Source organism: Gymnoscopelus microlampas, assembly GCF_963454915.1.
Source record: "Gymnoscopelus microlampas genome assembly, chromosome: 3".
Lineage (NCBI taxonomy): Eukaryota > Metazoa > Chordata > Actinopteri > Myctophiformes > Myctophidae > Gymnoscopelus > Gymnoscopelus microlampas.
The window spans coordinates 58,493,336-58,510,871 of record NC_139940.1 but is presented as its reverse complement, the minus strand read 5'-3'; the positions used below and the strand labels follow the sequence as shown (position 1 = coordinate 58,510,871).

General features: G+C 40.7%; 1 protein-coding gene across 1 annotated transcript in view; it reads right to left on the bottom strand.

Moving 5' to 3' along the window:
- Positions 1–3,235: 3,235 nt before the first annotated feature.
- Positions 3,236–17,536, bottom strand: part of LOC311042478 (uncharacterized protein) — a 36,823-nt gene continuing 22,522 nt past the window's right edge. The window contains exons 5-7 of the mRNA XM_084053235.1: positions 7,941–8,066; positions 5,627–5,755; positions 3,236–3,758 (exon numbers count right to left, since the gene is read on the bottom strand). Of these exons, the coding sequence (XP_083909361.1) occupies positions 3,481–3,758; positions 5,627–5,755; positions 7,941–8,066 (533 nt within the window). The 3' untranslated portion in view covers positions 3,236–3,480. The remainder of the gene's footprint in view (positions 3,759–5,626; positions 5,756–7,940; positions 8,067–17,536) is intronic.

The following is a 17,536-nucleotide window of genomic DNA, read 5'->3' as shown; positions in this document are numbered from 1 at the left end:
AGACTTAAACAGGAACCTGGACATTATCTATCATCTTGTATTTAGTTGCCTAAGGTGCAACATTTTGGTTCCATGAATTAGCCCATTAAGAACGCATCTGTGTAACCATTGTTTTATACTTTGGCTATTAAAAAATAGCAGGTATACAAGCTCGAGCTTGTAGATCTGCTATTTTTGAAAAATTGTGAAATTTGTGCAAATCTTTGAATGTATATATTTATTTTAAAGCGAACATTTTGAACTCAAATCTTTGCTTCTGCGGGTCCCTGGAACAAAATATTTTGAGATGAGGGGTCCGCGGCCAAATACATTTCATGTTGGGGGTCCTTGACATGAAAAAGTGTAGGAACCACTGATTATAGCAACATAAGTTTAAAAAAAAAATGGGTTTTTTTATTTATTTTTTATTTAGAAGACAAAAGATTCAAAGAAGCAAAGATTTGAGTTACAAATGTTCGCTTCAAAATATATATATACATTCAAAGATTTGCACAAATGTTCATGAATTTAAAAAAAATAGCAGATCTACAAGCTCATAGCACGGCACTCGGTGCTGCGCTATGAGCTTGTAGATCTGCTATTTTTGAATAGACAAAGATAATGGTTAAAGTGGTTAAAATCAAAAATGACAGATGCTTTCCCGGTCTTAAAGGGTTAATAGAAAAGGAACGCTCCACGAAGCACATGCATTTGTTTGTGTAAAATAGGCCCATGCTGCAAACATTGGAAGGCTGTTACGTTTATCACATGTATCCAGAGAAAATGTGCATACCAATAGGCTCTATGCACAGCAGCCATATTGGAAAGACATTGGGCCTCTTACTTCCTTCACAGGTGTTACCAATGATACTAATGAAGGCTCTGTTCCATTCTGGTCAGGGTGCTGATATCATGCATGTTGGCTCACTAGAAACACTCTATTTTGGTTCCCAAATGGCCCCTTATGGTGGGTGTGTAACTCTGAGAGTGTACAAATGGAACCAAATGGACCCGTGAGGGTCCATTTGGTTCCAATTGTACACTCAGAGTTATGGGGGTCCTTGAAAATAAGACGACCACTGTGCCACACTAAATGGAACAGAGCCTTAATTAGTATTATTGGTAACACCTGTGAAGGAAGTAAGAAAGGGGCCCAATTCATTCCCAATATGGCTGCTGTGCATAGAGCCTATTTGTGTGAGTTTTAGACATAATCTGTAGGAGTACCAGCAACAAGTTTGTTTTGAAGAAAAGGCTAAAATCTAGGTCATACAATGGCTCAGAGGAGTTCACTTTTCTAGCTCTACATATCTCTCTGACCCTGACATTCTCGGCTGGTCCCAATGATTCGATTGTTACAATTTACAACTTAGTGTTGGATTTATGTACATAATCATCATGATTCCACCAATAAAATGATACAGATTGCATGTCAGTACATCATAGTCTGGTTCCATCAATACAATCAAAGAGGTTACATTCCTAATATGATTCAAATCACTCCCAGATGAAAAAATTCTCCCGAACATTGAACTTAACTTATTAGTAGGTCCCTTCAAATGTACTCCTCATTGAGTACAAAGGATGACAATGAAAACAAGCCCCTAGGGTATTCAATCAATCATTGTTACACAAGGCAGTATAGACAGTATAGACAATAGACTCTATTCACAGCAGCCATATTATGAAGACATTCACAGGTGTTACCAATGATACTAATGAAGGCTCTGTTCCATTTAGTGTAGCACAGTGGTTTCCACGACCCCCATAACTCTGAGAGTATACAAATGGAACCAAATGGACCCTTACGGGTCCATTTGGTTCCATTTGTACACTCTCAGAGTTACACACCTGTAAGGGGCCATTTGGAAGCCCATGAGGGTCCCTGGACCCCAACTGTAGACCCACTGGTGTTTCCAGTGGGCCAACATGCACAATATTAGCACCCTGACTCTGTTTGACCAGAATGGAACAGAGCCTTCATTAGTATCATTGGTAACACCTGTGAATGTCTTCATAATATGGCTGCTGTGAATAGAGCCTATTATCCCTTTGCTTGATTGGTACATAATGGTCTTTGATTTTTAAAGGTAGGGTATAACTGTTACTTCTTTGTTAAAATAAGTGTTAAATAGCTCTATACTATGATAGTAATCATTGCTATAGTGTTTGTTCAGTAACAGTGTTATATAGCCTTATACAGTGGGCAGAATATATATATATATATATATATATATATATATATATATATATATATATATATATATATATATATATATATATATATATATATATATATATATATATATATATATATATATATATATATATATATACTGTAAGCACGTAAGCAGCAACATTTGTACTGTAGTGCTGAAACAAAGCTTGTTTGAGCCGAGGTTAAATTGCACTTGTAATGACTGTAATGCTATACCTCAGGTCTAGAAGGAGAGTGGACCTACCCCACTACAGTGTCTAACTGTCTTAATAGAAGAGCAGGGAGACCAACTACAACTGCAATTGTGTTAGTTATGTTGCATTTACATTTTATTCACTAAATTCGTTATGGAATTAGTTATGGCTTGCAGCTTTAAATACAATTTGAAGATGATTTATTATTGTTATGGTTGCACTTTCTGGTTAATTTCAATAGAGACAGTGAGGCAAGAAAAGCTTAACCTACTCCACCATACAGATTGGTCAAAATAAGGTTTTAGCCACTTAAAAAAGTTCAGTCAGACAACTCACGAATAGATTGAAGCAATATTTTATCATACAATGTGAATACAATGTGTGAATATAATATTTTATGTCTGCATTCAGGCTCTGCTTCAATTTTTCTTCCTGCTCAGCACAATTAGACAACCATTATTAACCATTAAGAGCAGGGAGATAGATATACAATAACAACCCCTCATGGGGAACATAACTAATAGCAGAGATTTTTGATTTTAACCACTTTAAATATTGTTTTATACTTTGACTATTCAAAAATAGCAGATCTACAAGCTCACTGTGTGTCACTTTGTTTTTCATGTCCTTGACATGAAAAAAGTTTGAAAACCATGATATTATAGCAACATACGTTTAAAAAAAAAAAAGAAACTGTTAGGATTTAGAAGACATTTGAAAAAATATAATTCAAAGATTTGCGCAAATTGTCACGACTTTTTCAAAAATAGCAGATCTACAAGCTCAAAGCGCAGCACTCAGTGCCGCACTTTGAGCTTGTAGATCTGCTATTTTTGAGTAGCCCAAAGTATAAAATAATGGTTATAGCTAAAAAAAATACTTATTTTCATCAATTACTCTTTGTGTCTCCTACCGGAACCCACTGCACGTCATCAAATTATTGGCTTAGGAATGCGACAAAACCCCCCCCAAAAAATCCATTAATTCAAGTCTGCATGAATTAATGGTTTATTGAAAGTGTAAGAACCACTGATTTAGAAGCCCTAAATCCCCTGGGGGTCCCCGGACCCCATTTTGAGAAGCACTGCTTTACATGGAGTAGAGCAGAAAACCACTGAAGGTGGTCAATTTGCTTGCATCATCATAAAGTTCACAGTTTACTTCGAGACGCATGGAAACCACACTCCTCTGTTCCAGCTCTAGAATCAGTGCATTTGACATGAGGGTATGGTATCCAGCTATCTCTGAATTGTGCAGAATTCTCTGGTTGTCGTGGTAGAGGTTTACTGCCATCCATCGTCCTTGCTGCTTGCTGAATGCAGTGAATCTGAAATAGTAGACTCCCCTGACTGGTGCCCTGAATATACCTGCATCACAAGAGGAACACGGGTATAGTGACACTATATACACTGTTTCCCCAACACTAGTGGGTCGGGTCTAAATTTAGCCAATTACTTTACTTTACTTTTTACCACCTTTTTCTCCAAAATGTAGTCAATATGCCAATGAATTCCTCCCCACACACATTTCTGTCACTGCTGTCGTATCCTACCGACTCAGTTGCCGGTGGGGCTCCTCACTGTTGCGCCTTAGTTATAAGTTATAAGTTGCATCGTGGCTGCGGTGCTCTTAAAGGACAACTTTAGTTTTTTACAACCAAGGTTTATATTTTAGCTTGTAATTAAAGTAAATAAATGATGTGTGTTATTTTTTTTTTCATTTACTGCTTTCTATAGTTTTAGCAAATTTCGTGATCTTTTTTACAGTGGGCGGGGGCATTCTGTCCGGTGGCTAAATATGCCTTTTTTTTTAACACAATAACCCGGCGTTTTCTTTATTATTATTTACAGTAGCTCTTCTATCCCCCAATAACTCACATTTGGCCATCAGGTACAGGACCTTTTTTATTGTGTAAAAAAGGCATATTTAGCCACCGGACAGAATGCCCCCGCCCACTGTGAAAAATATCACGGAAATTGCTAAAACTATAGAAAGCAGTAAATGAAAAAAAAATAACACACATCATTTATTTACTTTAATTACAAGCTAAAATATAAACTTTGGTTGTAAAAAAACAAAGTTGTCCTTTAAAAACTAAGAGGGACTGGAAGAGGTGAAAGATTCACACACCACAAATAAATTAAGGATGACTCCTTAGACACAGACTTGTATTTATTCATTGTTTACATGCTCAACCCTAAAGTACAAAATGAAAAGAGGACAAACTTTTCGGTCACAAGACCATCGCCAGTGCCACAGTCATCCTTAGTTTAAATGTTTTCGGTTGTGATGTGCGAGTCTTTCACACTTTCTTTAGTTCCTCTTAGTTTTTGAGAGCACCGTGCCCACAATCAAACTTCTACTAAGGACAAGGAAAGGCGCAACAGTCCGTGTATCTTTAACTTCATCCTTTATTCAAATTGCCTAATGGGTGCCTCATATGTCATATTATGTAACTTTATAATAAAATAATTACAGTTGTGTCAGACGGCGTCTGTCTGTCACTGGGATTCTAACCTGGATCTCCCGCATGGAAAGCCAACATTTTAAAAGGGAATTCCCCCCATGGGGAAAATATGGTTAAAATGATTGAAATGGTTACAATTATTGTGACGCTATATTAAAGGGATATTTCACTTTCAAACATGTTTGGGGTCATATTAACATCTACTCAGGCTTTTGTGAGCACCCCAGACAGTTTTTAAGTTGCTTGATTCAGTATTTAGATATTTGATTATAATTTTATCAGACACGCTCCGTTCCTATAGAAAACCATTGTAACTTCAAACTCCATTTTAACCATGTTAGATTCAATTAAAATACCTGTCCTTGGTTCTGATGACTGATATTGTCCTTCTAATACGCAATTGAAAAAACACGGCCCCCTCACGCATTAGAAGGACAATATCAGTCACCAGAACCAAGGACGGGTGTTTTCTATCATAGTTACAATGGGTTTGTAGGAAGGGTGCGTGTCTGATAAAGTGAATACCAAATTTCGAAATACTGAATAAAGCAACTTAAAAACTGTCTGGGGTGAAACAAAAGCCTGAGTAGACGTTAAAATGACCCCAAACATGTTTGAAAGTGAAATATTCCTTCAACTAATTTTGCTGGGGACCCCCTGGCAAACCCCCCAGGGACCCTTGGGGGTTAACTTCCCGGACCCCACTTTGAGAACCAATGCTCTAGACTGTGTGTGGATATGACATGAGGAGATGACAGAGCTACATACCTGTAGTTGAGTCGTAGCCCTGGCCGATGTTAGTGAGCACTTGTTTGTAAATCAGTGGAGTTTCGGTGTTGAAGGGTCCAACCTTTCCAGATGTAGTCAAACTTGCGGAGAAAGCCACTTTTGGTTTCTCTGCGAGTAAAGAATGGATTGAGAGTAAAATGTGGCCCCTTGTGACATTCAAGGTAGTAAGTAAGTAAGTAAGTAAGTAAGTAAGTAAGTGATATCAAATAATAATAATAATAATAATAATAATAATAGGGGAAATAATAATAATAATAATAATAATAATAATAATAATAAGGGTAATAATAATAGTAATAATTAAAGCTGCAAGCAACGATGAACAGGCCCTCGCAGCGCTGTCCACGATACAAGTCTGTATGACAATCAGCTGAAAAGTTAGGCTACATAGCTTAAGCAATTACAGCCTGTCCCTATTGGCCGTCTAAGTGTGCCCTGCAAGTTTAGTAGATTTTTAATGCTGGGAAGTGGAGTAATGGCTGTTTAAAGCTCAGCCAATCGGCTACTTTCACTTCCTGTATTGAAAAGCTGTGAAACCGTATTGTCGGGCTTGAAGCACAAACTTTTGTAGGGGGCGCTATTGAGACATTAGGCCACGCCCCCTTTTTATTTATTTAAATACGTATTTTTTTGCCACTGGTAATGTGTGTGCAAAGTTGCGTAACTTTTGGAGTACGCATTGCCCCTCAAAAACGCAATTCATTATCAGGAAAATAATAATCATTGCAGTTTCAATAGGGCTTCTCACTACTGTGCAGTGCTCGGGCCCTAATAATTAAAGCTGCAAGCAGCGATGAACGGGCCCTCGACGTTCTGTCCACGATACAAGTCTGTTTGGCAATCAGCTGAAAAGTTAGGCTACATAGCTTAAGCAATTTCAGCCTGTCCCTATTGACCGTCTAAGTTTGCCTAGCAAATTTCGTAGGTATTTGACGCTGGGAACCGGAGTTATGGCTCTTTAAAGCCCAGCCAATAGGAACAAAGAGGGGGGCGGGGCTTAAGCAATTTCAGCCTGTCCCTATTGGCCGTCTAAGTGTACCTACCAAATATAGTAGGTATTTGACGCTGAGAACCAGAGTTATGGCTGTTTAAATCCCAGCCAATAGGAACACAGAAGGGGCGGGGCTTGGCAATTTCAGCCTGTCCCTATTGGCCGTCTAAGTGTACCAAGCAAATTTCGTAGGTATTTGATGCTGGGAATCGAAGTTATGGCTGTTTAAAGCCTTGCCAATAGGAATTGTAGATCGGCCATTTTTACTCCCTGTTTGGGGTTGAAGTTTGACGCTTAGCCACGGTCACGCCGTTTTACGAAAACTTTTGATAACTTTTCATCGTTAAGGTCTTTTGTGTACGCTGAGCGAATTTGAGGCGGATCCGACAATCCGTCTAGGAGGAGTTTGTTAAAGTACAACCGGTGGAAATGGCGTGGAATGCCATGTTGTTTGAAGCTGGGGGCGTGGCCTATCACCTTGGGGGGGTGTCATAATACGTAATTGTAAATGTAAAACGTTTAGGCCCTCATTTTCCCGATTCATTCGTGGAAATAATAATAATCATTGCAGTTTCAATAGGGCTTCGCACTACTGTGCAGTGCTCGGGCCCTATAAGCATCTGATCCTTCAGGTGGGAATATATTCTCTATTTAGACATTATAGCTATAATAGACGTAGCCTATATGTCATCATAATCATAATTATAAAATAATTGTACGCTTTTGGGTTGTTTTGGGTAGTTTTGGGTAGTTTTGGGTAGTTCAATTTTAGGACAATTAGTATGCTTTAACCGTTTAGGTTAGGTTAAGACTGTTTGGAATTGCAGCCTCCTGAAGGTGTTTTTTTAGGGCAGTTTTGAAAGTGAGTAGGGTTTTACACTCCTTTACTCCTTTTGGTAGGGCATTACACATTTTTGTTGCATAGCATGAGAAGGAGATCATTCCCTTGTTTGTGCCAAATCTGGGTTGAACATGATCAGTGGAGCTGCCTCTGGTGTTATGATTGTGGACTTCATTTACGTTTTTGAAGTATTTTGACAGGTACATGGGTATCCCAATGTTGTGGTATATATATTAGACCAGGCCCATTGCAAGTTGCTGTACTTGTTTTGGGATGTCTGGAGCCTTGTTTTTAAGGCCTTAGTGGTGTTGTGATACCATGAGAAGCATGCATAGTCGAAATGACCTTGGATGAGATTAAAATGAACTTAGATTAGTACTTTCTATATGTATCTGAGGAATATCATTCTGGACAGCATCAGTTTCAGACTTTTTAGACTAGTTTTCGAATATTATCAATACCTGCATTGAGCTTCTCACTCTCATTGAGTCTGGTCTGGAGCTCTTCTGTCTTGGTTTCACTCGCAGACAGTCTGGTCTGGAGCTCTGCCATTTTGGTTTCACTCGCAGACAGTCTGGAAGCCATATCTGAAAAAATATATATAATCATAGAGAAAACTGATGTGAAATGATGAAACATTTGAGACACATTCTATGTTGTACGTTAACAACTTCTTGAAGCCTTCATTTTTAGCGGTGCCAACCGCTCTACACTTGACTTTTGACTTTTGTATGTCTGTCCGTCCGTCCGTCCGGCCCATTTCAGCACGGGATGAGCACGGCAAAGAAGCAACACATACAAACACACGCGCACACACACACACACACACACACACACACACACACACACACACACACACACACACACACGCAGCTTGCCTCTGCCATCTCTCCTCTCATTGGCCACACGTGCCAGTGCTTATCAAAGAGGGGTCCAGGGACCCCCAGCGTATGTTATGTCCGTCCGCCCGTTTAAGCACGGGATGAGCACGGGATTTCAAACAGCTATAACTCCAAACATACAAACACGCACACACACGCACTTGGAGATTGCCTATGCCATCTCTCCTCTCATTGGCCACACGTGCCACTGCTTAGCAAAGAGGGGTCCAGGGACCCCCAGCGTATGTTATGTCCGTCCGCCCGTTTAAGCACGGGATGAGCACGGGATTTTAAACAGCTATAACTCCAGTTTGCAGCATGCCACCAAATCCACATTTGGTATGTGGACTTAGACCACCAATAGGCACAAGCATGAATTGATGAAGTTATCAAAGAGGGGTCCAGGGACCCCCAGCGCCCGTATGAGCACGGGATTTTAAACAGCTATAACTCCAGTTTGCAGCATGCCACCAACTCCACATTTGGTATGTGGACTTAGACCACCAATAGGGACCAGCATGAATTGCTGAAGCCCCGCCCCCTCTGTCTTCCCATTGGCTGGCCTTCAAACAGCCATAACTCAAGTTCGCAGCATGGAGTACAAATTTTGTACATGGACTAAAGCCAGCAATAGGGACGAACTGTAATTACTTAAGCCCCGCCCCCTCTGTCTGCCCATTGGCTGGGCTTTAAACAGCCATCATTCCAGTTTGCAGCATGCTACCAAGTACAAATTTGGTAAGTGGACTCAGACCACCAATAGGGACAAACTGAAATGAGTTAAGCCCCGCCCCAAAGGCACCGCTTCTTTCACACAGGGTGTGATTTTAAGTCACGTTTTGCCCAACAAGCATGTAGCCTCTTAAAGATATATTTCACTTTCAAACATGTTTGTGGTCATTTTATCGTCTACTTAGGCTTTTGTGTTTCACCCCACACACTTTTGAAGTTGCTTTATTCTAAAATTATTATATTTGATATTGATTTTATCAGACACTCCCACTTCCTATACAAGCCCATTGTAACTTCAAACTCAATTTTAACCATGTTAAGGCAGGATATTTGGTCCGATTATGCTGCCGGCGACCTTTTTCGGCGCTCGCCGACAAAACCTCCCGAGCTGATGCAAATCGGCCTTTGATCGGCGAGATAATGCTCGCTGTGTGTGAAAGGCTCTGCGAGACGATCTGGCCGCGATTATCCGCTCTGCGACGGCTTTCCGACCGTTTTCAAATAACTACCAGGTTAGTTATTCGGCTATGTCGCCGACTAGACATCTCACAGTATCATACAGTATGAAAGGGGTCTGCGAGGAGATCAGCGCCACAGCCAATGAGAGCACATTACAGCAGCTACCGTGGCTAGGAGAGGATCAATGGACCTGACCAAACAGCAACAAACACAGAACCTCCAACGCAATATTACCGTCCAGTCCTGTTTTAAGTTAAACATTATAAAACTGAATGAGAGAGAGAGAGAGCGTGAGCTGTGTGTGTGTGTGTGTGTGAGTGAGTGAGTGAGTGAGTGAGTGAGTGAGTGAGAGAGAGAGAGAGAGAGAGAGAGAGAGAGAGAGAGAGAGAGAGAGAGAGAGAGAGAGAGAGAGAGAGAGAGAGAGAGAGAGAGAGAGAGAGAGAGTGTGTGTGTGTGTGTGTGTGTGTGTGTGTGTGTGTGTGTGTGTGTGTGTGTGTGCGCGTGAGCAGCGTGTCTGTCACTCGGGAACCCGTGCCTTGTTTTGTTGTCGTTGCCAGATTTTGAAATAAGCAACCAGATCTATGAAAACAAGCCCAACAAAAGCGACAGGCCGCATGAGCACTTTTAACCTATATACAAATACATTGGATTTTTGAAAATAGCCGATCTACAAGCTTACGTTGTAGATAGGCTATTTTCAAAGAAGAACATCTTGGAAAAAAAGATGGAAATTGTGGAATATTTTCCAAATCCACACAGATCTTGTATGGGGGTCTATGGCACAACATATCTTCAGAAGGGGGGAGGTCTGCGGACAAATATTAATTTGGGGGTCCTTGCCATGAAAACGTTTGAGAACAACTAGCTCAAACAACATTAGGAAACAAGACCAAATAAGCAACTACACTTTCAAGCAAAAGAAAAACAATTCCAAAGTCGCTTATAATAAGCAGACATGGCAACACTGACTGCTTCTGACGAGAGAGTGAGAGAGAGAGGGAGGGAGAGGGAGAGTAGGCGGCTGAATATATGAAAAAAAAGCACCTTACCCAAAATAAATTTGAACAAAAGGGTTTTCAACTGTTTTTTGTTGTATGTGGTGTCCTGAATAACATACTAAAAGTTTACCAAAGTTTGCCCACTGGAAAGGTGTTATTTTCAAGATGGCGTCCAAAATGCCCCAAAAATCATTAAAACAGCCTAACTCCTTCTTTATTTATCCTAGACAAGTACTTTTTGTGTCTAACCCCATGTTTTGGGGGCCTGGGAATCCATTGGACTTATTGCAAATATACAATTAGATCATTGTGAAATCCAATATTTTGTTTGTGACCCCATTAAAACCCTCTGAAATGGTCACCCGTTTCAAGTTAACTAATTATATAATAAATGTTCAACTACTTATATATTTTTTTTTTACTGGAACAAGGCTTCAAGATATCCTCAAAACACAACAAAACTAGTAGTCACAACTTGCAGTAATTCAGAAGGTGGTGGCAGAGAATATGGTCAGTTGATAGATAGTTTTTAGTTTTGGATTAGCCTGGTGAACCCTCCCTCCGGAAATCTCATTTCCATTTGATTTCAGGAGTTAGTCTGCGCTGATCCACCTTTCTGCAATATTCGCTGTGGGCTGGAGTAATACCATTGACTGACAACCCCTTCAGCCAATGATCGTTTTTCCCCTTCGGCCAATTGCAGTGGATTTTACCATCTCCGTCACTAATATGACGCAACGGGACTTTTGAGATCGCCATGCCCAAAATAGGTTGCCTTATTCGGATACATGCGTGTCACAGCCCGCCCCCTCCCGGTTCTCTGAATTTATATTTTTAAATAGGCTCTGTCATGATTAATTGACCACATATATGAAGTTAAACAACTAAATTCTATCCAAACGATATCTTAAAAGTAAATTCCGTGCCTCAAAAACGAAGTTTGAGACCGTTTTATAACCGAAACTAAGAAGTGACGGCACTCGCACAAAAAACAATGGCTGCCGTTCGTCTTTTTTCGCTGCAGTCAGGCAGCACTCGGCATCATTCGGGCTCACTCGAACTCGCCACCTGATTGGCCAACTGTCGCTGTCAATCACAGAACGATGAGCGGCGACGCTGATAGGCTCGTCAGGTCGGCGTACAGAGCGAATATTGCAGAAAGGTGGATGAAGCCAGACTCTCTCCTGAAATCAAATGGAAATGAGATTTCCGGAGGGAGGGTTCACCAGGCTAGTTTTGGATAGCTCTGTGGATCAAATTTTGCCCAAACTAAATTCATCTTTGACTTGACCCCAAAAAATGTATTGCATTATGAACCAATATCTCTGCACCCCTCCCCTTACTCACCCCACAGGAACTTCATAACTCCTCCCCTACATACACGAGAATATTTATTTTACTCATGGACGCGCAGTGTCATCTTGTAGACACAAGATTTTGAAAAAAACATTAAATAGATGTTTATAGAACCTTTTAACACATTAGGAAGGCAATCAGTGTGAGTGTGCAAAGAGGGTGGGGGTGGTTATGGAGGTTAGTGTAAAGCTGTCAGAACCGAGTATCTACTGGGTACCTAGACAGAGGGGAGTATGGGGGGTGGGTCTGGTCTAGAGTATAGTGGGCCTAGGGTTCCCCTCAGGTGGGTAGAGGGGAGTATGGGGGTCACTGCTCCCGAGGCACTTGGAGCATAGAAGAGCAAAGTTAGGAGGCAAGGAGACCCTGAGCTTCTGATCTCCCCCATGTCCCACGAGCAAAACCTCCAACCTCCATTGTGTCCCTATGTATGCTGGTCCCAAATGGACCTCCTGGCGGGTCGGGATATGTCCGAGATAGGCGCTCGTGAGTTGGCACAGGTAGTGAGGAGGGTCGCCCCCTCCCGTAGTGGTGGTTGTAAGACCTCCACGTGGTGGTGCATGACTGTGTGTCAGGCAGACAAGGGTGTCGTCTATGTCGGACTGGCTCACAGGAGAGTCGGTGGTGGCTGACCATTAATATTCCCAGGGGCTCCCAGTGACTTATCATTATGGCTCAGAGCGTCCTCTCCCCTCTCCAGAACAGCTCCAGAAAAAAAAATGGTGTATGCCGAAAGCAATGCTTGTTTGTTGGCCCCTTATGGGCGTGGAGGTCGGTTAGATTGGGATTCTATGGGGAGACTGGAGCCCAGGGCGTGATGGGCTGTCCCCTATACGTACCTTCTTGCTCTTAAAATTATCCAGAAAAAGAGATCAAGGTTCAAGCTTATTGCCAGCAGTACCAATCACAAAATAAGGACATGTGAAATTAATTTTACACTAAAACCTCACACAACTACTAGTCTCAGGAATAAGGAGATGTCTGTGACAAGCAAATCTGAACCATCCATGCCACACTCCTCCACCACCCCTGCCCAGACACCCACTAGATACATGTTGTGATAGCTCTGTGATGACTTGTACACCCTCTCTTGGCCCATAAGGGGCAATTTCTCTTCACTGTAGAGTCCATCTTCCCCATAGACCAGACAAGTGGCCATTTCTTTCCTACTGAGTGTAGTGTTCTCAGCTTGTACTATTTTCACAATGTTTTCCTCTTTCTTACCTAATATTTCAGATAATATTGAGTCTTAAGAGTATTTAAATTGTAACTTTAGAAATGTGCAGATACCCTGTAGGCTATACACTTACTGTATGTTGGTTTGTTCACTGTTGAGTGAGAAAACCATGTTGCACATAAAGCTATCCATCTGGGGACCCCCAAAATCATTTGGGGGACCCCAGTTTGGGAACGGGACACCTTTACAAACACATTGGTGAAGACATTTCTATGTAAGGAATGTCTTCCAAGATTTGTGTAATATTCCCAGACTAGTCTATCACTTGGCAGCCATGTTTTTACAAATGTCACAGTACCACCCAGTAATAATGAATTTATTCCTTATTGGTATCCAAATACATTTTTAAAGTTTCAACAGATGTGAATTACATATATATGTATAGGTGATTAATTCACCAATCCTGGGCATTATAGTATGTAGAAAAGGGAGAAATGTCCAATTACATTGCTAAATATGCTTATAACCAATTGCTTTGATATTTAATTGTACTTATAATCACTTGCCTATTTATATATGCTAATTGGATTCCTAGATCACCAAAACATGGGGTTAGGCACCAAAATGATTTGTGTAGGGCAAATATTGAAGGAGTAATGGTCTTTTAAGGAACTGGTGGCGGCCATCTTGGAAATTTGACATTTCTAATGATCAGATTTTGGTAAACTTTTGATATGTTATTAAGTACACCTGATACTACAATAAACCATTGAGAAACCTTTTGTTCAAATTCATTTTGGGTCGAACCATATTTTCAGCCGCCGAGAGGGAGATATATCTCGGGAGACGTGACAGACGTCGATTAAAATGAATTGGAATAAAACAAATACATGTATGTATTGGGTCTGACTCTGGATAGCATCCTAGTGACCTATCCTACAGTGTGTAATCCCTGGTCGGGGATCAATCTAGCTATAGGGTGAAAACCACAACGGTAAATGACAGCCGATTTCAAGAAATAAACTCCTGTAGTGTGAAATGCTTAACGATCAGATGACCCCGATCAGATACAGTGCCCTTAGACTCATTGAAAACACACGTCTCTGCTTCTGGTGACTGATATCGTCCTTCTAATGAATGTTAGATTCATTGAAAACACACGTCCTGCTTCTGGTGACTGATATATTGTCATTCTAATGTGTGAGGGGGAGTGTTTTTTCAATATTTTTTTTAATTTCTTTCATATTACGTTTTTTTTTTACATTTTCCCAAAAAATTATGCAAAACGAATGAAAAAAGTAATTGACAAAATACAGCACGTCTGATCAAAAGAATATCAAATGTCTGAATATCGAATCAAGCAACTTAAAAAGTGTCACAAAAGAAAGACGTTAATTATTCCACTCATGTTTGAAAGGTAAACATACTAACCTGCATTTTGTGCTTCCAGGTTGCTCTTCAGCTGCTGGAACAACGCCTTGACCTCATAGCGGAGGTCATCAGCCTCAGCCAGACAGAACAGGAAAATAAGCAAAGCAGTCTTCATTGTGAAGTCCAGACTCTGAACACAACAAGCGGGACACCTTGTATTTATTGGATGTTCAGTTCAGACCCTAACGTTCGTTCAGGGGGCAGTGACAGATATATTATATTCCTGTTTCTCATTGGATGGAGGCGTGGAGAAGCATGTTTGGAGCCAACTGATTGGTTCCTTCACAGAACGCTTTTAAGGGAGGCAGAGTTAGCTGTGTTCCTAAGAGCAGTGGTTCTCAAAGTGGGGTCTGGGGACCCCCAGGGGTCCTTGAGGGGTTTCCATGGCAGTCACTAGAAAAACTAGTAACAATTTAAACACATTTAAACCTATTTTATATTTGGTTCATAGGAAAATAGCCAATCTATAAGCTGAACATTTTGAAAAATGACCAACGACACCAATCTTCTTTCTTAAAGTAACAATACCACAATGTAAAAATTCTCTGCTACAAGTAAAAGTTCTGTATTCAACATGTACTTGAAGTAGAAAGTACAAAGGTACTGGCGTCAACATGTAGGCTACTTAAAGTACCAACAGTAAAAGTACTCATTGCACAGAATGTCCCATTTCACAAGTTTTCAAATGCTTAGAAAATAGTAGATCTACAAGCGTTGCTCTTTTCAAATAGCCAAAGTAGTATAAGGCTGAAGTGGTTAATGTGTGTTTTGTAATAATAATCTAAATCTAAAAAGTAACTAGAAACTAAAGTTTTCAATTAATAGCAGGGGATTAAAAGGGACACATTTAGGGGTCAAAGAGCAGAATTGTGTTGGACACATGATCAGTGCTGACAGTGTTTAAACATGTTATAATATTGATCTAATTTAATAAATCTACATATATAATCTGAACATGTTGATATAATATTGAGCTAATTTAATAAATCTACATCTATAATCTGAACATATTGATTTAATATTGATCTAATTTAATACACCTACATCTATAATCTGAACATATTGATATAATATTGATCTAATTTAATACACCTACATCATCTATGGAAATAATATTCTCACCTTTGTCATCAGTGACTTAAAGCCTGCAGTGCTTCAACAGCACGCGCGCACACACACACACACACACACACACACACACACACACACACACACACACACACACACACACACACACACACACACACACACACACACACACACACACACACACACACACGGTTGAGTTGACCAAATGGTTGAGTAACTTCTGTTTAAAAAAGTGCTATAGTTATTTATTATTATTATTATGCCCCAACATGTCTTTATGACAGCCAGCAGGTGATTCATTTAGTTAAAATACCAGTGTTGTTAGATTTGTTGTCGGGCAGAAAACTCTTATCTCCAGGTTCTAACTTTGAGTTTGTTCTTAAATTAACGCCGTACTTGATCATCATACTACATTCTCACACTGAAGACTGAAGCATCAGAGGTAGCAGATCTATAAGCTCACAACACGTCGCTTCGCTTGTAGATCCGCTACTTTTGAATTTGAATCCTGAAAGTAGCAGTTCTGGACATTCTGGACATTAATTTCTGAGATCCAAGCAACAATACAGACAGGATTGTGATAGGATTGATGATGTCAACATCTCTGAGTTACTCATTAGTTAACAAATGACTAAACAGAAGTTACTGAACTATTTGATTAGACTGGACTGGAAATTGTGTGTTTGTTCTGTCCTGGACCGGGAAGAAGACAGACTATGACTCATTTGTGTGTGTGTGTGTGTGTGTGTGTGTGTGTGTGTGTGTGTGTGTGTGTGTGTGTGTGTGTGTGTGTGTGTGTGTGTGTGTGTGTGACTGTGCGTTGTTATGGTCCGGCTCCCAGACCACAAATAAATGCACAGATAAATGCAAAAATGTATGATTTTTGATGGAGTTAAAAATATATGTTTTGTGGACCAGACTGATATGATCTAGAAATATCAATCTAACCAATCAAATTAATATAGTGATGTCTTTTTGGGCCTGTACTTCAGTCTTTTAAACATGCTTTTTTTTTGTATTTTTATGGTATACCTGGACCGAGGCTTTTGATGTAATTTTTATTATGACAACATGTGCAGCGGGAACGGGGGGGGGGGGGGGGGGGGTCAGCACACCTGTCATTGCACCCTTCAAAAGGCAGAATAAAATAGCAGATCTACAAGCTCAAAAGCTTGTAGATAGAGGACGGACGGACGGACGGACGGACAGACAGGGGGCAAAACATATTCTCTATATTCGGCCTGGCGGAGACAACCAGGCCTCACACAGCTGTCCAAATGTTTGAATGTAGTAATAGATCAATTTTTTTTGGGACATAACACTCTGTTGCTGTTTCTACTCTCATCCAGACAGAGGAACCGTCAACGTTGCTGAACATTGTTCCAGTGGCAGTGCCAGGGAAGTTAGCGTATAGCTGTTTGAAAAACGACTTTACTCAGGTGTCATCCACTTCTAGCGCCATAGAAAATATGCAATGACAAGTTTGCAAATGTTGAAGTGAACATCTGGAATGTACTCATTTGAATACAATCATAGTTCCCATATGAAAGAGATTGCTTTCAAGTTATGTTTTTCATTCAGACCGCAGGACAACTTTCCAGTGAAGTTGAGACGTCTTCTCAGACTAGTGAGGAGGCCGATGACCTGGGGGATGAGAGCTACGAGCATGAGACGATGACGTCATCTTGCGAGGAGGTGGAGGAGGAGGTGGAGGAGGAGGAGGCATTGAATGGGAAGGGGAAGGTGCTCAAGGATGGGAAGGTGCTTGTGGATGAGGAGAGGATAATGTCCCTCTTCAACTTCTGCCAGGTGTGTGGACAATCTATCCCAGACACTCATGTGCAGAAGCACTATGTTGGTGCACAGCTGAACATTAATTGGCGGGGCACTGACGGGCACACAGACACCTGTAGGTCATCGCCGGATGTCAGGGGAAT